Source organism: Protobothrops mucrosquamatus, unplaced genomic scaffold, assembly GCF_001527695.2.
Source record: "Protobothrops mucrosquamatus isolate PMUCROS unplaced genomic scaffold, P.Mucros_1.0 scaffold1146, whole genome shotgun sequence".
In the NCBI taxonomy this organism is placed as follows: domain Eukaryota; kingdom Metazoa; phylum Chordata; class Lepidosauria; order Squamata; family Viperidae; genus Protobothrops; species Protobothrops mucrosquamatus.
Genome location: NW_015387362.1, coordinates 517,793 through 544,021, shown reverse-complemented (window position 1 = coordinate 544,021; position 26,229 = coordinate 517,793). Strand labels below are relative to the sequence as shown.

At 47.0% G+C, this 26,229-nt stretch overlaps 2 protein-coding genes and 1 long non-coding RNA gene across 3 annotated transcripts; 1 reads left to right on the top strand and 2 right to left on the bottom strand.

The window, feature by feature from the left end:
* Nucleotides 1-204: 204 nt before the first annotated feature.
* Nucleotides 205-10,549, bottom strand: AIFM1 (apoptosis inducing factor mitochondria associated 1). Its single transcript, XM_015820586.1, has 14 exons — nt 10,498-10,549; nt 9,656-9,774; nt 9,431-9,561; nt 8,991-9,081; nt 8,043-8,127; nt 7,439-7,515; nt 6,839-6,947; nt 6,260-6,367; nt 5,274-5,362; nt 4,775-4,915; nt 3,909-4,051; nt 2,898-3,022; nt 1,569-1,765; nt 205-431 (listed from the first exon to the last, which is right to left on the bottom strand). The coding sequence occupies exons 1-14, from the start codon at nt 10,547-10,549 to the stop codon at nt 360-362; spliced, it is 1,539 nt and encodes a 512-aa protein (XP_015676072.1). The 3' UTR covers nt 205-359.
* A 6,417-nt stretch (nt 10,550-16,966) lies between these two features.
* On the bottom strand, nt 16,967-20,971 carry LOC107291588. The gene is made up of 4 exons (XR_001548978.1): nt 20,811-20,971; nt 18,989-19,128; nt 17,884-17,980; nt 16,967-17,219 (listed from the first exon to the last, which is right to left on the bottom strand). It is a non-coding gene; the product is annotated as an uncharacterized LOC107291588 (long non-coding RNA).
* Nucleotides 20,972-21,143: 172 nt separating this feature from the next.
* MARS2 (methionyl-tRNA synthetase 2, mitochondrial) lies at nt 21,144-25,516 on the top strand. The gene is made up of 3 exons (XM_015820584.1): nt 21,144-21,396; nt 22,619-22,953; nt 24,110-25,516. The coding sequence occupies exons 1-3, from the start codon at nt 21,144-21,146 to the stop codon at nt 25,250-25,252; spliced, it is 1,731 nt and encodes a 576-aa protein (XP_015676070.1). The 3' UTR covers nt 25,253-25,516.
* The last annotated feature ends 713 nt before the right edge of the window (nt 25,517-26,229 follow it).

The window sequence follows — 26,229 nt, the reverse complement described above, 5'->3', positions numbered from 1 at the left end:
GTACCAGGAAATTGTCCAAAATAAACTTCCTCGTTGGCATCTCTTACCTGCTACTCTGTCCTAAAAGGTCTCAGTAGCGGGAAAGATCGCACACCTGGTTTTGATAACGCAAGCCACTTGGCTGTAATCGCTGCACAATGCCCAATTAAGAGCAGAGAAGTGGTAACCCAAGCCAAGCTGGATCTTTGTAATAGCAAAGTTAATTTTCATTTAATTCATGGTGCAAAAAGGGGCCCGGAGCCCAGTATTCACATTTGCCCAGAGTGGAAGGAAGCCCCACAAACTTGAGACCACATAGGCCGCGCCCCTCTCTTGTCACTCCACTTGAAAAATGCAATCCAGACCGCCCCACCAGACGTTCATTCTTCGTGAATGTTGAAGAGTTTGGCAACTTCGTTCAGGTCAGTGTGTTCTTCCCCGTCCTTGATAATCTGCAGGAGAAAAGGAAGCATTTTTTCAGTAAAGGCCTTTGGGGTAGGCCTATCTCTCTGTTGGATCTGCTTTTGCCTCGCCCAGCCAAAGCCCAGTTAGAAGGTGGACCATCTCCGGTTATCGGCTGCTTCCTTTATCCGTGAAGGGCAAGAAATGAGAAGAAATACACTGCACTTTGCTGTATTTTACTACTCTCACTCATCCTTCAAACGAACAGTTTTAGGTTGCCTACTTCTCAAAACGGCTTTACTTAATGGATTCTTTGCTACTGATGAATAATGGAGGAAGGGTGAAGTTGGGGAGAGAAAAGAATTAACCCAATCCATAATTATAAGGTCAAGAGACTTGGTATATGAGGTGGAAGAGGAGGAATTGCTACTGGAGCCCTGTTTGGATTTTCATTAAAATAGTCTCTCCATATCATCTGCAAACCCTATCTGCCAACGCCTGTATTTCCCGCTGCCCGCCTATCACAAGATTCGGCAAATATTTCATTATCATCATCATCATCATCATCATTTAGGCTGGAGCTGACTTCCTTGGCCTATTACTATGCTCCTTTCAAATAAAGGAGATGGAGATTTTGACCAGGCTAATAACCTCTATCCCAGCGGCTCCCAACCGTTTCTATACCCTGCGCCCCTAAAACGCTTCTGATATATCCTCCCACCCCTTACAAAAGTTTGAAATAATGGCAACGAATTATGCATATGCACTATAATTTTGAAAACCCAAGTTTTTGCACCGCCTGGAATGTTTCCAACCCCCAGTTGGAAACCCCTGATCTATCCTGAGGACTAGAAATTTTCTACAATCGTGTCTGATTCTTACAGATTGCATGGACTAGTCCCTGCAGAAGTGGTTTGCCATTGCCTCTTTCCTAGGGCTAAGGGATAGGGGCTGGCCCAAGGTCACCCAGCTAGTTTTGTGCCTAGGGCTGGACTAGATCTTACACTTTCTAGCCTGATGCCTTAACTGTTACACACACACACACACACACACACACACACACAGTAAATCAGCATGCTAAAGAATTCCAAATAAGAGTAAATTGAACCCATTAGTTCTCCTCTTCCTTAAACCCAGCTGATTCTGTGCATGCACCCCTTTCCCAGAGCAGAGCCGTGCAAACTGACCTTCCGAGCGATTGGCATCCGGTTGAAGACGTTCCACAGAACGATTCCTACCACCACTTTATCCCGGAGGTAGAAAATTACTCCTTTCCCGTAATCCTCTCCCTGCTCTGGAGCTTGCAGAGTGGAAACGGAGGCTGCTGAGACTTTGAGTTCTGAGGCTTCCATTTCGGTTTCACTCTCTGAACGGATTCCAGTTCCTAAATGCAAGTCGGTCGGGTCAACATTTGGCTCCCCCAAGGTATTGGGCCCCCTTCCGTCTCTCACCATGTCGGGGGAGGCCCTGGGCTTTCAAAAGAAAGCGGTTTCCCTTCCACCAAGTAGAAAGAAGTATCTTGTTCAGCCCTAGGGATGCTGCAGCTATGCCCTAAACCAGGGGCAGGCAACCTTGGCTCTTTTATGACTCGTGGACTTCAACTCCCAGAATTCCTGAGCCAGCCATGCTGAGGAGAAATTGAGAGGTTTCCAAGCCTGAGCCATGCTGGCTCAGGAATTCTGGGAGTTGAAGTCCACGAGTCATAAAAGAGCCAAGGTTGCCTACCCCTGCCCTAAACCTAACAAAGTCACACTGGCTGGAATGTGTGTCCAGAGGACAGCGATAAAAGGCTGTAGGGCCCTTGGCAGGAATATCTATTGGCAACGGTTGATATATCTGGGTGTATTCAGTCTGAAGATAAAACCAGGGTGACGGCAATGTTGAAGCACATAAAAGTCAAATATGAAAAATCATGTGCAGGAGGATGAGTGGCAGAACTGGCGGTGGAGTTAAAAGAGGGTTCAGCCTAGAATCTTTATGTAGTCATAAGCAGAGTCTGATCCTTGAATTCCACTGATCCTTATCTAGCTCCAAGCAGGTGCTGACGGTTAATCAAGATTCCTGTGCACAGGCACGAGATTTATAGGCATAAATCAGTTTAACTGGACCTTCACATGTGGACCTGGGTCTCTAGTGCCCGACAAGTGGCAAAAATTATTCACAGTGGCTTCCAGAGGTGGGACAAAACAGGAAGTAGATGTTGGCTGGGGACCAGGATAAAATTCCTCATGGTGAGAAGACTGAGCCACAATGGAACAGATTGCTTTAGGAGATGGTAACCTCTCTGCTGAGGGGGCTTCGACAGAAGTCGGATGCCCATCGGCCTGCAATGCACTGGCAGGAGAAGCTGAACTAGATGATCGATGAGGTTCCCTCCCAATCCTTACATTGTATGATTTGGGATTTGTGGGTTCATGCAAGAAGGCTTACCCAAGGAAACCACGATATGGCCTACCCAGGTAGCCTGCTCCACACAATGGAATACAACACCTGTAGCATAATTTAGGAGTCTTAACCTGATTCCTCTGTGGCAGATTTTGGGGTGTCCCTTGCTGTCCCTTTCGCAAAGACTCCCACGGTGGGCAAGCTGCTGTCCACAAGGCCAATAGCTTCGTATCCAACATCTGGACCTAGGTCGCTCCTAAAATGAAACCAGGAGAGTACACAATATTAGAATGAGCTTAGAACAGGATGATGAAATACTGGGGATCTTGCTACTGACACCAAGGGGGCTCTGTTTTTGAACGTATGGACTTAAAATGAACATATCCCGGAGCACCATCCTCTTTTGGTGCCACGAAAAAACAAATCCTTCCACAGACACAGAAACGCTCAAAATATTGATCGTTTTTTTCTGACAATCCATTGACAAAGGCAGGGGGACCAAAGTCCAGATCACTGAAAAGTGAATCTCATTCCTTTTAAGTATAATTAAGTTGATTACCTATAATTAATATGATTCCTTCGGTAGGTTTAGTATTTCTCCTTTCTATCAGGTCAGAAATGACAGCGTGGTGGCATCTTTAGGAAGGAGGATCTGAATTCAGCCACTGCATGCCTGCTCCCAACGACTGGAAGGCAGATTCAAGCGGAGCAGAGCCAAACATAAACAAGACTGGCAAAGCACATCCAGTAGGGCCTCTGGAATTCTTTCCAGCCTTTAACAGCTGTGGCCAGAAGTGTCTACATTTTCTTCCGTGCTGCCTGGGAAGCACATAGTAGGCTACGTATGTTCTGTTCTGGCTCATGGGTCTAGGAAGGGAGGGGTGAAGTCACCAAATGGTGAGCTGTTGCCCAGCTGCCTCGCCAGTGTGTAAGAAAGGACTAGTGAATTTTTTTCCCCCTGGAATTCTTTTTCTGCTGGATTCAATCCCCTTTTGAGTTCCCATCTTTGGTAGCTTCTCTCTGCCGTTATTACTTCCCTCTCTACAGAGTATTCTCCTGCTGCCAGGCACCAGCCCGTCCGCGTCGTTTTCCCCAACAATGCAATCCCTTGGACTGAAAGAATGAAAAGGAATTAAAATTACCAAAACATGGATTGGTGCCAATATGGCTTTGATGCGCCGGTCATGTTTTCCCCTGCCAACCTTCCGCTTACGACCGCGTGATCATGATGCTCCACTCGCCTCCTGCCTAACTTAATGTCATAAAAACACGCAGCATCTCCTGCCTGCATGGGGGGGGAAAGAACAAGGGACGTGAGCGATGACCTTCAAGAGCAAAAATGCATTTCCCCCCCCCTCACTTTGAGCTTGCTGGGATGGCTTCACTTTGTGGGGAGGGGGGTTTCTCCGCTTGGGAAAAGGAGCAGAAGACCTGACATATTTATGGTGCGAGGATGGAGGAGGGAAATCCTTTTCAGCCATTTTTTTCCCCTGCTGGCTTTGTTTGTTTGTAGGGGGCAAATAGAAAAGGAGCACAGGCCATCCTTGACTTACAACAGTTCATTTAGTGACCGTTCAAAGTTACAACGGCGCTGAAAAAAAAGGTCTTACGACCATTGCAACATCCCCAGGGTCACCTCATCAAAATTCAGACACTTGCCAACTGACTCATATTTATGACGGTCGCCGTGTCCCGGGGGATCACGTGATCCCCTTTTGCGATCTTCTGACAAGCAAAGTCAACGGGGAATCCAGATTCACTTAACAACCGGGTTACTAACTTATCAACTGCAATGATTCACTTAACAACTGTGGCAAGAAAAGGTCACAAAATGGGGCAAAACCCACTTAACAACTGTCTTGCTTAGGAACGGAAATTTTGGGATCCGTGGCGGTCGTTAAGTCTGAGGGCTAGCTATTGAAGCTCGACGGTGGATCTGAGGTGCCCCTACCAGATCCCACGACTGATCCACACCTTTGTAGGTCTCTGGGATGCCATCCAGACTTACCACCCAGATATTGGAGCGGGCCTGCAGCTCGGCGTTAACTCTAAAGCCCCCGAAATCAGAATCCACCTCCAAGCCAGCTGACTTTGCCAGCTCCACGTTGGGCTCCAAGCCCACAGCTGCCACGACGTGATCCGTCTCCACCTGAGCAGAAAAAAAAGCAGACACAACTGTTTGTACTACCCATTGCCAAGGGGATTTTATGATGCAACGAGGCGAAGAGCCGTCTCTGCCCCAGGGGGCAGGTTACACCGAGGAACAATAGTAAGATACATGGAAGGGGACCAGTGAATATGAATTCCTGTCCATTTCACATGCTTGGGCCTGTGAAAGAGAGCCATGTTCTCTAAGCTGGGTCCCTTTAGAAGTTTTACAGCTTTTACAAAGACACTGCAGAACAAAGCCCCCTGCCCCCCCGGGAACTCCACAAACTTCACAGCAAATGGAATTAACAGGCATCTAACCCTAGAGAAATATGCAAGCCTTATTTTGCCTTACTCACTTTCCTTCCATCCTTCAACTGTATTAGCAGCCGATTCCCAGCTAAAGATACCGACTTCACAACGGCGTTGGGCATTACGTTGACTCCCTCTGAAAACGGAAAGGCAGAAGAAGTACAGTCTTAGGATGAGGAGAAGCAGGGCTGACATCATCAACAACTACAAGCTCTCTACAAGGAGTAACAGGGAGGCTTTGTGCTCTCCAGCTAGCATGGCAGCAACGTTCAAGGGTCTGACTGTACTCAGCTCCTCCTAAGACGACAAAACGAAGACGGTTGGGCCTAACTCACCCTTCATTTAATGCCACCAGTCATCAAGAGATATGTTGGCAGCTTACCCAATACATATTTGCTTAGAGAAGAATAGTCAACCGTTCTTTTCCAGGGACAAGACTTTCAGATTATTTTTTTTTAATCTTTGAGCCATGGTGCATTAAGGACATCAATGTGGGCAGAGCCCAATTTTTAGATTTGCCATCTCAGTGCAGTGATTATTTCCCTTAGAAAACATTAGCTCAGGGGTCTTCAAACTTGGCCCTTTCATGACTTGTGGACTTCAACTCCCAGAATTCCTCAGCCAGCGTGGGAGTTGGTCATAAAAGGGCCAAGTCTGAAGACCCCTGCGTTAGCTGTCTGTGCTAAGAAAACACAGAAGATGTTTTACACACAGCGTTGTGGTTCGTCCTAGCTGCCTTTGCTATTTGCAACAGCTCTATTGCAGATGGAGCTGGAGGATTGCTATGGTCCACCAACTCTAAGGTCTCCAGATGAAACCAGCCTGGAATCTTGGCTAAGCTTTCCAGAGCTGAACAACAGAGATGGCCTGTCACCCAGCGGGTAGAGGAGAGCGCAAAGTGGTGGAGGCAACTCTTTATCAAGAGCAGAGAGCAGTTTCGAAAACAGGCCACGCCAGCTGAGACCCCAGATGGCAAAAAAGCCCCCAGCAGTGCTGGAGCAGTAATGGAAAAGAGGGTGGTTGACAGTCTCACCTTGTTTGACTTTGTTGGTGGTCCAGTTGCTCAGATATTCAGGAAGGACTCTGCCCATATTGCCATTCTCTGGGAACATTTGAATGACCTCAAGGCCCCTCGACTGCGCTGCAAAGGGAAAGGAGAGCTTAGGCTGCCTACTTGATTTTTCTGGGAATGATTCGTTCAGTCTGGAATTTGGGCGACGGGGGCCTCTGTGGGCCCTGCAAACATGCCTGTTTTAAAAGATGGCCACTGATGGCTTCTTTCCAGTTTTCCTAGTAGGCAGAAAGCAACCAGGAAAGCAGCGCATCTGTTTGTTTTATTATTATTATTATTATTATTATTATTATTATTATTATTATTATTATTATTATTATTATTATTAAACACAATCCTGATAGTTCATAGAAAACAAGAAGAACTGTCTTCATTAAGATAATCAATGTTCTACTGATAGATGTGTTGAAATTTCATACGGTAAAACAAGGACTTGGGTACGTCTGAGGTTACGGGTTCCAAGGTCTTAATTAAAAAAACTTAACTGCCACTTAAATTCAGGTCTTACAACTGATATTTCAACTAATATTTCACACTCACCTTTTCGCCCCAAAGCACAGGCTAACTCACTCCCCAGGAAACCACCACCAATAATAGTGATTGACTTGACCTCTCTGGACATTTTCTCTAGGGAACGGAAATCCTCAATCTGCAATGACATTGTGCAAATTTGTATTAGTTTTTCTTTTTAATTGTAGTGTTTAATAAAACTCCTATTTTTTAAAAAAAGGAAGACCAGAAGCCTGCCACAGAAACAAATTTGCCTTCTGTAGTAGGAAACTCACCGAGGCCTCTGAAAAACCTGCTGTTTATCCCAAGTTTTGGCTGAACATCTAATGCAGTGTTTCTCAACCTTGACAATTTTAAAGCATGTGGACTTCAACTCCCAGAATTCTGGGAGTTGAAGTCCACATGCCTTAAAATTGTCAAGGTTGAGAAACACTGATCTAATGGAACAGCTGTATTTTTTTCTCTTTCCGCTCATTTAAATGCAGCGATCAGCCAAATAACATATAAACGAAACGGAATCAGCTAAATTTTAATACATTTTTTTAAAAAAATCAAAAACTCTATTAATTACACCCTTATCCAATTAAGAGGTGGATGATCCCAAACAATAAAGGTATCTCCTCAGATTACCTTCCTGAAAAGTGTGAGCCTCTTTTCTACCTCTTGACCTCCCCTCTCAAGCACCGGAAGATTCCTTGGAGAACCACCTAAGAACAGAAGGTAGAATAAACTTACATCTCGACTAAGTTTACATCAGATCAAGGCTCTCCAGGACTTGGGTCAGTTGACCGTCACCCAAGAACGTCTAGACCAGGGGTAGGCAACCTTGGCTCTTTTATGACTCGTGGACTTCAACTCCCGGAATTCCTGAGCCAGCCATGCTGAGGGGACTTCTGGGAGAGGTTTCCAAGCTGAGCCATGCTGGCTGAGGAATTCTGGGAGTTGAAGTCCACAAGTCTTTAAGCTGCCAAGGTTGAGGACCCCTGCTTTAGACCAGCAGCCCCCAAACATTTGGGTACCAGGGACCGGTTCCATGAAGAAAGGTTTTCCCGCAGATCGGAGGGGGCGTGGCTTTGCGTGTTGCCTGCATACCATGGGCGGGGCTTCGCTTGTCTGCGTGGCCTGGTTGATGGCATGTTGCGGCCCGGTGCCGGTCCATGGATCGGGGGTTGGGGACCCCTGCTTTAAAAACTCAAGTGGAAGAGGAAATAAAGCCAGCCTAGTAGGCCCTCACCTGTAGCAATCAAGCATTTGTCATAGGAGATCTGCAGGTCGTTATCAAGTTTCACAACGTTGCCTCTGACATCCATGTGGACCACCTGCAAAGTCAAACAAGTCTGTGTGTTCAGAATCACTCTTGGCCCCTCTGGAGCAGAGGCCGAGCTCATCCCTAACCGGGACTGGTCCAAGAAATTGAGGCATCCGAGTCCAAGCTACAAAGAGCATCAACCCCACCACCTCTGTCGAAAACATTACAAAGTCGCACCCACGCACAGCCATCACTGTTTTAGCTTTGACTGAATTATCCTGGGTGGACCAGCTGCTGCGATTTACACAAAATAGTTCATGGTTTAGCACCAGGCCCCCATGGCTTGCTCAGCGAATTCTGGTGTCAACGCTGCTAATATTGAATATTCTTGCTTTGACAAAATATGCAGAACTGTCTGGTACTTTTAGAGTTAATTCAGATGAGAATGAGAGACGAGAGAAAAGCCCTTGGAAGGGAACGGAAGTGAATCTTTGCCCTCCAGGTTAATTGGAAGATGTGAATCATGACCCCAAAATAGGGGAGGGGAAATGCCTGGAATGTTATGCGCAAAGGAAGGGAAATTCAGATCTTGGCATTCCTCCATGCCGTGCTGACATTCCTTTACACTAATAAAGGCTTTTTAGGTTAAAAAAATGCCTGAAAGTTCTTTGAAGTGTTTCATTAGTCAGACACATGACATCTGGTTTAATGCAATCGGTGCTCTTTTTCACCAAGTCGGAACAATGGCCCATTTAGATCACATTACTAGGGATGGCCAGAAAGTATTTATTTATTTTTTATTTATGGTATACTTTGAATGTTTTGGTTGTCCTGGTACCCAGAAAGAAAAATGAGTGGGACAGAGGAAAAATCTGTTACAAACCAAAGGCAGCTGGAGCTAAGATGAACCGTTCTGATTCAGGTTCCACTCACCTTCCTTCCGCTGAGGACGGCAATTCCACCATTCTCTACGAACATCAGGTCACGCGGGGATATGTAGAAAGACGGCGGCTGAAAGTACACGCTGCAGGAAGAGGGAGAGGAAGGTCAGTCATTAAGCGCATCGCGGCAGCGGTTAAGTTAGAAGCACGATTAAGTAAATCTGGCCTCCCCGCTGATTTTGTTTGTCGGAGGGTGGCAAAAGGGGATCACACACGCGACCCCCGGGACACTGCGGCCGTCATCAATACGAAGCAGCTGCCGAGCGTCCAAATATAGATTACTCGCCACTGCAACGGTTGTGTGGAAAATGCTCCTAAGTCACTTTCTTCGGGGCCGTGGTAACTTCAAACGGTCGCTAAACGAATGTTTGTGAGTCGAGGACTACCTGCATCGCTTTTGATTGATGGGGGAGGGAAAAGCCAAAAGCCCACCTCCGCTCCTTGCCGTTCCATTGCTTGAACCGCAGCGTTTCGGTGACATCCGCGTCTTCAGAAAACCAAAGCTCCTTGGACAGAGGAGGGCGCATGTAGGGAAGTTCAGGGTCTTCAGACACAATCAGCACCTGAAGGGCAGGAACACAGGAACACACCATTCAAGGCCTCAACAGGCCACAGAAAAGCCACCAGGTCAAAGGGTGAGAAACTCGGGGCGCTTACCTGAGCCCCAGGATCTCGAGCCCGGATGGATCTGGCAGCAGCAAAAGCCGCGGTGCCTCCCCCGATCAGCAGGAAAGGAACGTGGGGTGGGACGTCTGGACGAGGACCTGCCTGTAAGGCTGCATGCAACAGCAAGACATAAAAAAATATCCTGAACAAAACTTAATTCCTCACTTTCCAAAAAAAAAAAAAAGGAAGGAATGAAAGAGAAAGAAAGAAGAAAGAAAAGAAAACCAAAACTGAAATGTAGCAGTGCTGAGCCTTATTCTTTTCTTCCTGCTACCAGTGAGCTAAACATGGTTTTGTTTTGAGGGGTCCTTGGTGTTCTCTGAGCTTTTAAAGCAGGGGTAGTTAACCTTGGCTCTTTTATGACTCGTGGAGTTCAACTCCCAGAATTCATGAACCAGCTAAGCTGGCTCAGGAATTCTGGGAATTTATTTATTTATTTATTATTCGAATTTATATCCCGCCCTTCTCCTTGCGGACTCAGTCCATGAGTCATAAAAGAGCCAAGGTTGACTACCCCTGTTTTTTTAAAGGGACTCTGAAAGGATCAAAGCCAAGCCCTGTGGATAAATTGAAGCTGGAAGGGCCAATGATCTTATGCAATGTTAGGCCTTTCCCAAATTCCCCAAAGGGTCCAAAGTCTCCCAAACGATCAGCTACCAATTCCACAGAAGCAAAATGTAAAATTCCCAACTGCACTTTTTCCCCCCACCTTTGCTACAGAGTGGAAGAAGAATTGTTTTGTTATCGCCAGGTCTTATAGGACAAAAAGGCTAAACTTAGTCGAGGTGGTGGTGGGGACACACCCTATCTTGCTTTTAAGGACTCTTGCTTACCTTTAGCACCCGGAGAGGAAGCATCACCTTCTGAAAAGAGAGAATATACCATTTGGTAGGATATCAAGTACAGTTGCCCAGGATGCATCTTATGTCACAGAATATACAAGGTGCTTGTTATATACAGCTGGCTGGTACAGCTATAATTTACTCCATTTCCCTTGCTGCCATGAAGAATGTCTCTCCATTAGTTTCCTTCATTCCATGAGCCCCCCAGAGTTGCCCAGCGGTGAGATGGGTGGCATATAAACGTAATAAATGGGGAATCAGTCTCCGTGCATCCCATGACTGCACATCAAGATGAGCTGCGCAACCATGTCTGAAACTTTGCCTCCTATTCTTTCTCAGGCTGTGAGTAAATTTAGCTTCCAAGTCTTTGACATTTTTCTAGTCCTCTTTTATTCTGATGGTTACAATGCAGTGTATTGCATTGCCAGGATTTCGATCCTGACCGGCTCAAGGTTGACTCAGCCTTCAGTAAAATGAGGATCCAGATTGTTGGGGGCAAATGGGCTGACTCTGTAAAGCGCTTAGAGAGGGCTGTAAAGCACTGGGAAGCAGCATATAAGTCTAAACACTATTGCTATTGTTGCTTTGTTTAGTATTTAAGAACTTCAACATTTTGCCTTCTCTGATCCTCCAGTAAGTCTAATCAGGGTCTATTGCTCCAATTTCTGAACCTACTTTTGTGGACAACTAGAGCTACCTTAGATTTCCACTGAAATTTCATGCATTCTCGAGTGCTAAAAAGCCACTTAGAATTCTTCCTTAACATAGAAAACCTACAGATCTTAGCTATAAAAGCCCATCTGCTACAATTTGGCACCTACCTAAAAGGGATTTCATCTGGCTATTCATACGTGCATTCCTCTCCGCACGGTCTACGTCTCGCTGTCGAGCCCTCTTCAAAATCACGTATGCCTGTATAATAAAAAGGTGACATTTTTCATAACCCCACAGGGGCACAGAGGAGCACTGTTTTTTCCCCCCCAATTTTGCATTTTGCTATAGCTTAGCTGAGCCTACTTACTATTCTATCAGCTAAAGCAGCCGCTGGGAAGACTTTCCTAAAACTGTTGAAGCCGAGAGCTTCTTTCGGAAATAGCTAAATCGGACATCAATAACTATTGATTTGCAGGATCCAGGTTCATAAAACCAGGATCAATTTTTTTTAAATGGAACTGGAGAAATCCATGCTATGGTCTTAGGACACTGGACCATTTGGGATGGGGAGGAATCCTTGCGGATTTTACTTCACTAGTCTTTGCTGATTCTAGGGGACGGTGCTCAACTGTTTCAAGGCCACTAAGCCAGCGCTGTCCGAAGACATTTCCACATTCATGTGGCCAGTGCGATGTCGCGGAGCGCTGTTGCCTTCCCACCGAAGTGATACCTATTTATCTACTTGCGTTTGCACGCTTTCAAACAGCTGGATTGGCAGGAGCTGGAGTGAGGACGGGAGCTCACCCCGTCATGTGGCACTTGGGTCTCAAACCTGGACTGCTGGATTTCCAGCCGACAAGCCCAGCATCTTAACCACCGCACTGTCCATTTGGGATAGGCAGCAGAGAGGGTTTTTTTCCCCAACCATCCCAAATTCTGTCCTCAATATTTCTAACTTCCGGGAAGGGGGGGGGGACCACGGGAAGCAAGATTACAGGCTAGGATAGCCACCTTGTTAAGAGCAGATTGGGTTCCTTTTCTTGCCCATCCAGAGTCTACTTACATAGTACGCATTTCCAACTGCGAAGATGCTCAATGCCACGGAGGTATAGAGTGTTTTGTTGTGCTGCCATGAATAATTAGAGGTTGTCATTTGTCTGCAGAGTTGTCTTTCTGAGGGAGGTTTCCATCGCTGAAAGAGGCCTGGAACCACAATTTATTAGGAAGGGAGATTGTCAATAATGCACTTTATTAAACCATTGATGAAGAGAAGGCTTTGCTCCCATTACAGCCAGTTGACTGGCCAAAGATGACAGTGATTGACATCACAGGCATCCAGCATGCTGGCTGGGGAATTCTGGAAGTCCACAATTCTTAAAACTATTCGAGGTTGAACACCCTTTTTTGGGGGGGGAATCACTTAAAATTGCTCTCAAACACTGGCTCAGAACGGTAGCCCTCTTTTCAGAAATAGGGTCAGAATAAAATTCACGCATCCATTTTCATTCACTTCCGATTAATCTGTGCATCTATAAGTCACTAAATATATTATGCAAAAGATGGTCTCAAGCCAGCAGGTCCAAAAGTGCTTAAGCTACAGTTCCCAGGATGTCATGTGCAAGCAGGAACACGCCATAGCAAACCTCAGGTTCATGCTCTCTCCCATATTTTTCACATGGTTAGAGTTTAGAATGTTTAGATTAACTGGTCTATTATGCTAAATTAAAACTAGAAAGAAGAACTTTAATTCTTTTGGGTTGTTCATAAGGTGTGCTAAACAACTGTTTAAGTGCAATGCATGACGGCAGTCTACATGCTGGGTTCAGAGTACTAATAAAATAGAATTTAAACAGGAGGAGTCTTTGACCCTCTTATTATTTTAATTAATTATATTTAATTTAATTATATGCTGCATTTCATCAATTTCTTGGTGAACTTTAACTTGGTAGTTTAATATTACAAATGACACCTTTATTATAACTTGTTCCATATAAGACATAGAGGGTAAATAACTGAAATGATATCTGGATGCTTTTATATGCAATAGTAAGTTTTATCCATTTCTTTCTCAACTGGCGACACTTGGCAAACACATTTATCTGGGAGATAGTAGTTTTAACTGTAAAATCTGAACACTTATTTATTTATTTCCATTAACTTATATGCCGCCCTTCTCCCCACGGGACTCAGGGCGGCTCACAGCATGTTAAAACAACACAAAACATTTCCCCTATAAAAGCCAATTAAAAACCAAATATTTATAGCTGTGTCTTATTAAAATCATTAAAATTGTCCCTATTTAAAATTCACCCTAGGTCAGTCCCGCTTGCTGGAAAAGCCATGTCTTGAGGGCGCGGCGGAAGGTTAGGAGATCCGGAATCGTCCGGATCTCGGGGGGTAGTTCGTTCCAGAGGGTGGGGGCACCCACAGAGAAGGCCCTCCCCCTGGGGGTCGCCAGCCGACATTGCTTGGCCGACGGCACCCTTAGACATGTAAACACATGTGCAACATTCCCTATGCACTGAGACTTAATTCAAGAGGCCCAGTATAACAGATGAGAACAAGCACTGATAGAATATACAACTCACAAATACCAACAAAGGCCTTTGAGGAATAAGCGGAAGTTTCAAAAACTCCAAACTACAATTACAAACGGCTTTGATGTCCCTTTAGGATCCCTGTTCTGAAACTTCTAAAGAAGTTTGGCTTCTCTTGATTGGAAAAGTGGCATTTTGCAAAGACAAGGCAGGGCAACAGCTGGAAGTCTGAGCAACCCCTGGGTTTCAGTCCCAAAGGTGACTTTTTCAACAGGCAACTGGACTTCCTTGTTGTTGTTTTTTCCTTGAAAACATTTCGCTTTTCGTGCAAGAAGCTTTTTGCACGGGAAGCCAAATGTTTTCAAGGAAAAAAAAAAACTCAAGAAAGTCCAGTTGCCGTTTGGAAAAGCACCTTTGGGAGAACCATGACAGGGATGATTGAGAACCTCCATAGACATTTAGCCATGAATTTCAGCCCTAGGCGGATCTAGCAAACAGCCCAGCCTCTGGACAAAGCCAGGACGTTCACCTTACACACAAAAACACACACACACACACAAAGACACAAACAGGTTGTGCCAGGAAGCTCCTATAACTTGTCTCCCTGCAGGGCTGCTGTCTCCCCTCCTCTGGGACAGCGTTCAATCCCAATCCTCAGAAATTTAGTGAAATCTCAGCTCTTTAATCCAGTATTGGAGGAAGGGCTGTTGGGACGTTCCTGGGAATGAGCAGTCATCTTAATTTTTGGAAAACATGCAACTTTAATTTTTTTTTAAAATTAAATTTTAATTTTGAAAGTCAGACCAGGACGTCCCGTTGTGCAAGGAGACCCCCCCCCAACCTCCAACCTGGCGCCCTCCGGGGCTGCCCCACTCCCCCCCCTCCGGCCACCCGCAGAGCCCCCGCCCAAAGCGGGCTCCCCCCCCCCCCGCCGCCTTTCTCCAGCTTCCTCCCCGGGAAAGGCGCGGGATCGGCGGGGCGAAGCAGCCCCGGCGGAAGGGCACCCGCTTCCCTCCCTGCGCCTGGCACGACCTTGGCGCCTGTCACGACGGGCAGCCAGGCCCTTCAGCGGCTCCTGCGGAACTCGCGGCCACTGGAGGATCGGCGCCTTTATCGGGGTTCGCTCGGGAGAGGGGGGGGTCCCTGCGGGCGGGGGGCTGGGATGAGCACACGAGGACCGCTAAAGACGGGGATGGAGCTCCCGGGCTAGTGAATCCTCCCCGCCCCGGTGAGCCCCTCCGAGGGAGGGAGGGAGGGAGGGCGAGGGGCTTCCGCGGCTCCTGCCCCCCCCCGATTTCTCCGACTCGCCCCCTCCCAGCCAAGCCCCCCTCACCTGGCCCCGCCACAAAACGCGACCTTCGGCCGAGCACCTGCGCTACCCGCGCGCTGAGACGGCAGCGGAACATGACGGCCGGGGCTGCGGGCTCCCAGCGTGCTCGAGCGGCCACCCCCGGCTCGCCGTCCCCGTCCCTCCCGGTAGGACTTTTTCCCCCCCTTCTGCGCACGCGCACGGCCGGCCACGCGCGCGACGCCCGGCACCGTCGCCGTTCTAGGCCCTCGTACTCTACGCCCGAGGGGGCGTGGCGAAGGGGCGTGGCTGGCTCGCGTTTGACCTTCCTCGGTCGTGCCGCGTGCGGCGCTTCGCGGAGCCGGGCGGGGGGGGGGTCTCCGCCGGAGTTCCTGCGGGACCTCTGCGTGAACGGGCCCGCCCCGCAACGGTCCTCTCTCTCTCTCTCTACTCGGCGGTGCTCGGCTTGATGCTCTGTAACGGCACCGGGAGCTGCTGGGTTGCGAGGAAGGGCTGGGGAGTCGTGTGCACGAGAGCTCAGGGGTTTTTTGCAGACGCGTGTCTGTATTTGGAAGCAAGGGAGCCAGAGGGAGTCGGCTAGAAACTCCTGGGTGAAATTTAGACCAACGTGGATGAAGCCTTAGGGCAGGAGTAGGCAACCTGGGCTCGTGGTGGCTCGGGAATTCTGGGAGTTGAAGTCCACGAGTCATAAGGTTGTCTACCCCTACCTTAGGGAATCAGGGGAACTTGGTAAGCATGTTTGCTTGAAGTGCAGGGCTTGCAAAAATAGCATCCTTTCTAACAGGAAGACCTATAAATGGAGAAGCAAAGACCTCATTCTCCTTGGTCCACTTGGTATAACGCAGTTGCAATGCAGCGTGTACAGTCCTGGGGTGTGGGCGGTGGTGAATTTTGGTGCAAAGTAAAAAGGACTTCAGCTCATCAATAATAATAATAATGATAAAGTTGGAAGGGACTTCGGAGGTCATCTAGTCCAACCCCCTGCTCAGGCAGGAAACCCTACACGATTTCAGACAAATGGCTGTCCAGTCTCTTCTTGAAAACTTCCAGGGTTGGAGCATTCACCGCTTCTGGAGGCAGGTTGTTCCACTGGTTAATTGTTCTAACTGTCAGGAAGTTTCTCCTTAGTTCTAGGTTGCTTCTCTCCTTGATTAGTTTCCACCTGTTGCTTTTTGTCCTGCCTTCAGGTGCTTTGGAGAATAGCTTGACTTCCTCTTCTTTATGGCAGCCCCTGAGATACTGGAACACTGCTATCATGTCCCCCCTCGTCCTTCTCTTTGTTAAACTAGACATACCCAATTAATCCAATTGTAGTTGAAGGCAAGGCTGATTGACGAAAACCCATTCGGGTCACCTTGCTGGTGCCCTTTTGACATTTGGCCCTGAAAGGGCTGATGGGAGGGGGGGCAGAAGAAATGTTTAATCTGGATTAAATTGATCGGAATGTGGAAGAAACTGATTCACCACTGATTTGAATTTGGCTCAGTATGTTGTATGAATGGTTATGGTTTAGCATGTAATACGATCCCATCTGGTTATGTTGTATCAGTAAAAAAAAGTGGTCAAACAAACCTTAGCTTAATACATCAAGTAAACCTTTTTCAGAAATCCTCCATAACTTCCCCAACTCTCCCAAAGAAACTGGTGGGTGGAGAATATTTTGTTAATAAAATATCAAGCATTTATACAAGGAGAAAAAAAATCTCCATAATGATTCGTTTCATATGAGTGAAACAACAGAGCTAAAGGGAGATACTGAAGTTATTGTTTTGACAGTGGGAATAAAAGCCAAGTAGCCATTTTTCCCCTACTGCTGTACAAGAGGCTTTTCTGTGCTTTCTATTCATACATATTTATGTCTCCATCTTTATAGACGACAAAATGTAGAGGCTAAGAGAGAAAAATAATCCACAATTACAGCCACATCTTCTCGCACTGTAACATACCACAGGATTCTTTGTTCTTTCCACATGTTTTTATTACTTGACACTGCTTCTAAATATAACTGTGTCACTGTGAAAAGTTTTATGCTTAAAGTAAGGAAACTGCCACCAAATCTTTGATTGCAGTACTCAACTGATCTTCATGGCTGTTTCTGTATTCTGGAGTTACATTCCCCATATTAATTGATTTATTTACCACAGTGAAGAGCCAGGGGAGATGAGTAATTGGATGTGGCTTTAGTTGATATTACTTCTGGTGCTGTCAAGCTCCTGGAAGAAGATTAGAAAGTCAACCAACCTGCAACTAGTGAGAGAATATGATTTTTATAGATTTCTTATTAACTGATCAAACGCCAGTTTTACTTACGTGTCTTTAAGTTTATGAATGCTATACAATTCTTGGCTCTTGTTGATTTTTTTTTTTGCTCACAAGGAATGATAAAATTTTACAAAAAGTATTTGCCTGACAGCAGATATATTTGTACAGGCAGGTTCTTCAAACTTTTATTAAAAACTCAAGATATATAAATATTGCAGAGGGAGATGGGGAAAAAAGAGTAGGACAAATGAAATGGGATTAAAAAAAAAACATGTTGCATTTGAAAAATATGGTTGTAAATTAATTGGTAACATAGCACGCAGGAATTAAATAATTCTACATGAACTTCCACAGGAAGTTGGACATCTTTGACCTTACTGAACTCAATAAATGGCACATATAGTATGGCAAAGCTCCAAAGCACTAAATATTTCACACCTAAATCCCTCGGTGTTAATTCCTCCAGAACCACTCCAAATGTTGGTCCTCGCCCTATTACAGTTAGAGATCACCAGTCCCTAGAAATTTGCATACTTAGTCTACAAAAAGCCATTTAACAATTCCTCCTCAGAGTATCCAAGTATAAATGCCAATCTGCTACAGCTTCGCTCTTACCTTAATAGTGACGTGCCTTGATCTGGGCATCCATGCGCGCATACCTCTCTGCACGGTCCACATCACGCTGTCGGGCCCTCCTCAAAATTTCATATCCCTGTGTAACCAAAAAGGTAATATTTAACATAACACTATTAGGGGGCAGGGGGAAAACTCCCATTTTTTTTCAAGTTTGCATTTTGCTATAGCTAAAATAGCTCTATTTTAGAAATAAAAATATTTCAGTCTCTAACAAATAAGCAGTCAGATGGAGAAGAAAGCACAGAAATTTCTATAAACAGAAACTGTTCTTAAGCTGCTTCAAACAGATGGTCTGAAAGGTAGATTTTTTTCCAGTGTGGTTGTGTGAACACTTTTTTAAAACTGTTCAGTCTCCATCCCCTTGCCTACGCAGAGAGTGCGATGGACAGCTTGAAAAAGTAATGGTCACTTTGTGTTTTGCCAATCCATACCAATTTCTCTAAGTTAAAAACGGTTTTGGGTTGAATGACAACCAGCAATAAACTGAGCTGGGATAAAGAAGCTTGCCATAAGCCTACAGCAATCCTTTAAAAGTCTGCTTCGACCTGAGATTGAGTTGAATGATGAGAATACATCTTCCTTGGTGGACACGAAAAGGCCCAGTGTCCACAAAACCATGCCATTACCCTTCCAGACTCAATCTGTGATGAACACTCCCTGCATAATGAAGTAGCACACTGGATTCTCGTTGCCAATGTCAGGGCCACAGCCAACTGAGATTTCCAAAGTGCACAACACCAGAGTCTAAAAAGAATGAAAACTGATTATTCTAGTGTCTCTGATATCCGGGGATCTGGTTTCTGCAAACATCTAGGACTGCAAGTTGATTTTTATACACCAGATGTTGAGAAGGCATTATTTCATTTTCTGCATGTCTTTCAGGAAATTAATTGAAAGAATGAAAGGAGAAAGGGTACATCTGAGCCAAGCCCACCACTGGCTTCTTAGGTTTTAAGCTTCCTCTTAATATTCTGCAGAGAAACGGGGGGGGGGGGACTACCCATAGTAAGCAGGAGTACAGGTTACGGTAACCAGTGTGTTAGAGGAGACTGGATTTCTGTTCTAGGTCAGCCTCTCTACTTACATAGTACGCATTTCCAGCTGCAAAGATGCTCAATGCCACGGTGGTGTAGAGAGTTTTGTTGTAGCGCCATGCAAGACTAGAGGTGGCCATTTGCCTGCAGGGTTGTCCTTCTGAGGGAGCCTTCCATTGCTGAAAGAGGCCTGGGAACACAATTTACGAGGAGGGAAGAGTGTCAATGATGCACTTTAATAGGCCATGGATGAGAACAAGGCCAAGCCACCCACGAGCAGACTCTGCTCCCATTACAACCAGTTGACAGTGGTTGACATCACACAGTGGTCGGGTAGGCGCCAAGTTAGAAAAGGACAACTTTCTGGGTAATATCTCCCTCTTTTAGCCTTCAGAAAAGTCTTTAAAACTTGGTTCTGGACAGTGAGTAAAACTTGGGGTCCTGAAGGAGAAGCTGCTGGCTGGAGGGGATTGATACACTAATAGAGGAGGCACACACACACACACACACACACACACACACACACACACACACACACACACACACACACACACACACACACACAGCTTCCCCTCCAAACCCTTGTTTTTTAGCTCACTTTTAAGTTTTGTAATTTTGATTCATTTTTATATTTACAATCCTTGTTATATACAGCATATCTTTTCATCCTGATGTAAGCCGCTCAGAGTCGCCTGAATCCCAAGATGGGCGGTAAATAAATGTGATAAATAGCGGCCCTCCAGTTCGATCTAGTCGGGCAGGCGCTTCCTACGTCCCCTTGATCAGAGACTGCCACCCAAAGGGCCAGAGAAACTTGCTTTTTCAGGCTCCGTCTCCCCTCCTCCGGGACAGCGTTCAGATGCCCCTTCTTCCCAATCCTCAGAAATTTAGTTTAATCTCAGCTCTTTAATCCAGTACTGGGGGAGGGGTTGTGGGGACGTCCCTCGGAATGAGCAGTCATCTTAATTTTTGCAAAACATACAACTTTAATTTTTTTAAAAAAATTAAATTTTAATTTTAAAAGTCAGACCAGGACGTCCCGTTGTGCAAGGAGACCCCCCCCCCCCAACCTCCAACCTGGCGCCCTCCGGGGCTGCTCCTTCCTCCCCTCCGGCCATCCGGGAGAAGGAAGGACATCTTTTTAGCTACTCAGACCCGTGTTTTCTTTTTATTAGTACTAGTAACTGCTTACATTTTATCTGAATGGGGATTTAGATTTTGTTCTGTCTTTTTTTTTTTATCCTGTGAAGAGTACAAACGATTTCTTCTAAACAATACCCTGAAGGTATCATCAGCAATCGTGTTTTCATAATGGAGGAAATGAGAAAGAAGAAACAGTTCTTCTAGTTCTGTTGATCTGGATTTGAAGTTCCTTAAGGAACAATTCCTGAAGGTCCACATTTAATCAAGCAGTTCTACAAGTAGTCCCCTAAGACACAAGCCGTCTCCATTAGAAGCGGGCTCCCCCCGCCGCCTTTCTCCAGCTTCCTCCCCGGGAAGGGCGCGGGATCGGCGGGGCGAAGCTGCCTGGGCGGAAGGGCACCCGCTTCCCTCCCTGCGCCTGTCACGACCTTGGCGACGGGCAGCCAATCCCTTCAGCGGCTCCTGCGGAACTCGCGGCCACTGGAGGTCCCTGCATGGCGGGGGGTCCGGGGGCTGGGACGAGCAAATGGGTCAATTAAAGAAGGGGATGGGGCTCCCGGACTAGAGAACCTCGCCCGCCCCAGACGACCCCCCCCCTCACTGTCATAGAGGGCAGGACACGGGGAGGGGGGGGAAGTCCAGGCTTCCGCACAAGCCCCTCCCCCTCGACAAGCCCCTCCCCCTCGATCCCTTTCCAGGTTCTCCCCCGCCCGGCGATGCTCCGCTCACCTGGCCCCTGCAGGAAACGCGACCTTGGGCCCACCGCCCGCAGCAGGGCGGCTCCCAAGCGGTAGCGGGACATGGCGACGGCGACGGCGGCGGCCCGCACGAGCTCCGAGGCGGATCACCTCACCTTCCTTTCCTCCTCAACCCCTCCGCTTCCAGGGGACGGACCTCTCCCTCTTCTGCGCACGCGCGCCAACGCTCGCCCGCTTTGTCCTTGGGCGCGCGCCGCCGCCGCGGCCCCGCCGCTCTAGGCATCCGCACTCTTAGCTTCCCAGGCGAGCGAGGGGGCGTGGCCGTCGGAGCGGAGGGGCGGGGCTGTCCCCGGGACCCGCTGCCATGCCGGCGTTGCAGGCTCGCGCCGCGCGCGCTTTCCTCCTCCGCCCGGCGCTGCTTCTCCTCCGGCGCTTCGCGGAGCCCGGCGAGGGTCTCCGGCGGAGTTCGTGCGGGTCCCGGCGGCTGCTCCTCTCCACGCCCATCTTCTACGTGAACGGCCCGCCCCACATCGGGCACCTCTACTCGGCCGTGCTGGCGGATGCCTTGCACCGGCACCGGGAGCTGCTGGGCTGCGAGGGAGGGCGGCTGGCTACAGGTCGGCGGGGTGATTGGGGGCTCGTGTGCACGAGGGTTTTAGGGGTTTTGCAGACGCGAGTCTGTATTTGGAAGCAAGGGAGTCCTAGGGAGCCGTCTAGAAACTCCCCGGGTGAAACTAATATTAACGTGCAGGAAGCGTTAGGGACTCCGAGTGTTTGCTTTCACGGGTGGAAGTGCGGGGCTTGCAAGAATAGAGAGGTTTCTTTCTAACGAGGATGCATGAAAGGTGCTATAAACCAGGGGTTCTCAACCTTGGCAACTTTAAGACTTGTGGACTTCAACTCCCAGAATTCCTCAGCCAGCAAAGCTGGCTGAGGAATTCTGGGAGTTGAAGTTCACAAGTCTTAAAGTTGCCAAGGTTGAGAACCCCTGCTTAAACGGAGAAGCAAGCACTTCATCCTTCCTTTCGAGTTGCATTTTCAGCCACGCATGGTCCAGAAGGTGCAGTCTTTTTCAGCCTGGCCAACTTTTTAAGATGTGCGGACTGGGGAATTTTGGGAGTTGAAGTCCACTCAGCTTTAATTGCCCAGGTTGAAAAACACAGAGCTAGCATAATATTATTGCAGTGCAATAAATTATGTACAGTGTTGGAGTGGTGAACATCGGTACAACAGATTATCATCTTCCTGTCCTTTGCAATAGTCCTGTTGTAGACGGAAGGTAGGCTGATTGATGAAAATCCAAGCATGACTCCCTAACGTTGCACCCCTGGTTTTTGACTAATTTGGACAGCAGAAATGTAAAGGGGGGGGACCTCTAACTTTTAGGAGTGATTTTTTGCTGGAGGGAGTGATTTTTTAAAAATAGAATACAAAACAACCTCGCTTTTCCAGAGTGTCTCATTTCCCCTGGAAAATTGGCAAATATTTCTTTTTGTAACCTCGCTTTTCTGATGAGTTTTTCTATCCTGGCTGATCACATTACATGTGAGCAAAGCTACTAGGATTTCTTCAATAAACCATGCATTTGTGTGAAAAACTCTCAAAGTTTTCGTCCATTATTAAGCTTTCACAACCTCTATAAAGATTCTGGAAGCAGTGTTTGCAGGAATGGCTGGGAATGCTTGCTGGGAATGAACGCATTTATGTATCATTCAAATTTATGTAGCTGCCCATCTCATCCTTATTAATCTTGGAGTAGCCCTGCCAGCACAGAGGTGGCAGGGGTTGGAGAAGGCTACCTCTCGGCTTCTTCACCAGTTGTCCTGTTTTCCTTGCCAGGAACGGATGAACATGGCTTAAAAATTCAGACAGCAGCGGTAGCCGCAGGTATTTCTCCGAAAGAGTTCTGTGACCGTGTATCGGCCGAATTCCGGGAGCTCTTTGCACAGGCCAGCATCTCCTACACTCATTTTATCCGTACTACAGAGCTACGGCACCGGCAGGCTGTGGAGTGCTTCTGGGCTGCCTTGCAGGATGGAGGCTGGCTGTATCAAGCTGATTACGAAGGCTGGTATTGCACAGCAGAGGAGAGCTTCCTGGCAGCATCTCAGGTGACAGAATCTCCTGATGCCCAAGGGAACAAGCAGATGGTTTCCATAGAGAGCGGGCACCAGGTACAGTATGGTGAACCCTGGCAAATTCTCTCGGGCCTTCAGTCACTCAGCTTGCTATTCCTTCGCACATGTTTTTGTCGTAGTTAGGTTTTGTGAATCTGGTTGTTCTAGGCCAGGGGTAGGCAACCTTGGCTTTTTTATGACTTCGACTCCCAGAATTCCTGAGCCAGCATGGCTCAGCATGGAAACCTCTCCCTTTCCCCTCAGCATGGCTGGCTCAGGAATTCTGGGAGTTGAAGTCCACGAGTCATAAAAGAGCCAAGGTTGCCTACCCCTGGTCTAGGCTGTGCTTTAACATTCAGCCAATAACATGCAAATACCAAATAGTATTATACTGTGGTTATTTATTAATTAGATTGTTATCCCACTTTTACTATTTTATAGGTAATTTATATCTCCTTCCTCCTCCTATTTACCCCACAATATCATCCCTGTCAGCTGGGCTGGATAATGATCCAAAATACTCAGCTGGCTTTCCTGCCTAAGCTGAGACTAGAACTCACTTTCTCCTGGTTTCTAGGCCTGCGCCTTAACCACTGCACCAAGTTGTCTGTAATAATAGAATGTCTCTCCTGTCTACAGAGCATTCAGATTGGAGACGCCACCTCTAAATAATCTACAGAGTCTCCGTATTATTACATTATTATTAGATGCTTATTTCAGTTATCTATATGTAGGTCAGCTCGAGGTGGTGAACGTTCCTAGTCCTCCTGCTTCCTCTTTTTCCCCACAACCACCGTGTGAGGTAGGTTGAGCTGAGAAAATGACAGGCTCAAAGTCACCCAGCTGGTTTTCAGCCTAAGGGAGGTCTAGAACTCGTAGTCACCTGAATTCTAAGCTGACACCTTTGGCATTACATCAGACTGATAAGCAAGGATCGCCAAAAATAGAAAAGGGCAATAGCGTGAACAAAAGATGTAGCCCCAGAAAGCTGGGGGAAAGCAGACGGAAGGCCCGGGATGCTGCTAGCTTTCTGAAGCGAAGAAGATGAGCTCCTGGGTGGGAGGCAAGCTTTCTGAGGCATGCATGTGGCCTTCAGCTCTAAAGAAGGAAAACTAGACATTAATATAAATGCTTGGGTAAATATATATTGTATTGGAGAGGTTGATGAAACCAGAAGAAAAACCCTTGTGATAACTTCTTTCCTGCCTCTTAGGTGCACTGGACTAGGGAGAAAAACTACATGTTCAAGCTGTCCAAGTTCCAGGAGCCATTGCAGCGATGGCTGTACAAGAATAAGGACGCCATAAGCCCCGAGCCTTCCTATCAGCAGGTCCTCCAGTGGCTGGAAGGGGACCTCCCGGATCTCTCCGTATCCCGTGACCGAAACCGGCTGCATTGGGGCATCCCTGTCCCTGGGGACTCGACACAAACCATCTATGTCTGGGTGGATGCTCTGGTGAACTATCTGACAGTTGTAGGTTACCCTGAAAAGCACCGGGCCTGGTGGCCCTCCGTTTGCCACGTTGTGGGCAAAGACATCCTCAAGTTCCATGCCATCTATTGGCCTGCCTTGCTGATGGCTACAGGCCTGGAGCCCCCCCTGCGGATTTGGGTCCACTCTCATTGGACGGTACAAGGACAGAAGATGTCCAAGAGCCTGGGCAATGTCGTTGACCCAAAGGAGTGCTTCCGGCACTACACGGTAGATGGGATTCGGTACTTCCTGCTGAGACAGGGGGTCCCAGAGCGGGATTGTGATTACTATGACGAGAAGGTGATTAAGCTGCTCAACTCGGAGCTAGCTGACGCCTTAGGGGGGCTCCTGAACCGGTGCACAGCCTCTGCCCTGAATCCCAGTGGGGCTTATCCCATCTTCTCCGAAACCTGCTTCCCTAGGGATCTGGGGATTCAAAGTGGATCTGGCAAGGCCTTAGCAGAGGATTACAAGCTAGTGTCATTGGTGGAGAGCCTGCCTATGAAAGTGGGCACCTCTTTTGATCGCTTCCAGATCTACAAGGCTCTAGAATCCATTATGGAGTGTGTGAGGCAGACCAATGGCTTCATCCAGAGGCACAGGCCGTGGAAGCTGTGCCCGGAGGATCCCACAGAGCGACAGTGGCAAGAGACCATTCTCCATGTCACTCTGGAATGTCTTCGGGTGTATGGGCTCCTGCTGCAGCCGGTGGTCCCAGCCATGGCTGACAAGCTTCTCTCAAGGTTGGGTGTTACCCCTGCTGAAAGATCTCTACAAGACTTGAACTTTCTCCCTCGCTATCATGGCAGAAAATGCCCCTTTGAAGGCAGGAAGTTCGGGCCGGATCCTGGTGTCCTGTTTCCCAGGCTGAAAAAAATCTGAAGCCACCAATTGTACAGATTCTTAATTTTGTTTTAAAGAGAGGAACACGGAACTAAGACTTCTGAGAGTGTGCAGTTGGGGTGAACCAAAATAAGGGGGAGAGGCTTCATATAATACGCAGCTAACTCAGATCTCTGAGTTGTTATTTTTAACTTTCCATGTGGACTCCTTGTGGGGTTGCATTTTTCTATTCTGGTGTAATTTGCTTCTCAATGTGTCTTCTCAAGATGTATGGGATTAAGTAAATCAAGTAAAGAATGATTATTCTACTCTAAAACTGAAATAACCATGGGGAAAGGAAAACAACCTTACAGGTGCACAATGTTAAGGGTTGCATTTATTATTGTTTATATTTCACCACCCATTGCTAAAGCTTTTAGCATTGCAGCAAACCGCACAGTTCTTTGTTCTTCCTAGAGATATTTTTTTTCTTTCTACACATGCATTGTTGTTTCATACTCTTGCTTTTCTGTTCTGGAGTTAAAGTCCCCATATTAATTGCTTGATTTATTTACCACTTGGAAGAGCTGGAGGAAATGAACGATAAAATGTAGCTTTAGGTGATATATTCCTATTGTGGTGCTGAAACTCCCGTAAGAAGATTTAAAGAGGCTGCAAAAGCTAAAAATCGCAAAGAGTGATTTCTGCTGCCTTCTTATTGAGTGATGAAATGCCATTTTTACATGTGTGCCTTCAATTTATGGATGCTATAAAAATCTTTACAGCAGCTAATTCTGGAAGCTGTAAGAGATGAAGTAGTTTTTTTAATTTCTCCGGAAGGCAGTTTGCTGCCGCTCATTGTAATTAAACATTGGCACACAAATAAGCACTGAACAGTGCAAGCCTAACCACATTTATTCCAAGTTCTTAAATGGGAGCCATTTGTTCATAGGTCTTTAAAACTGCAGTTTGAAATCTTACAAGTTTGAAATCTTAGAAATTCCGAGATTGATGCAGTTTCAATGGGGCAAAACAAT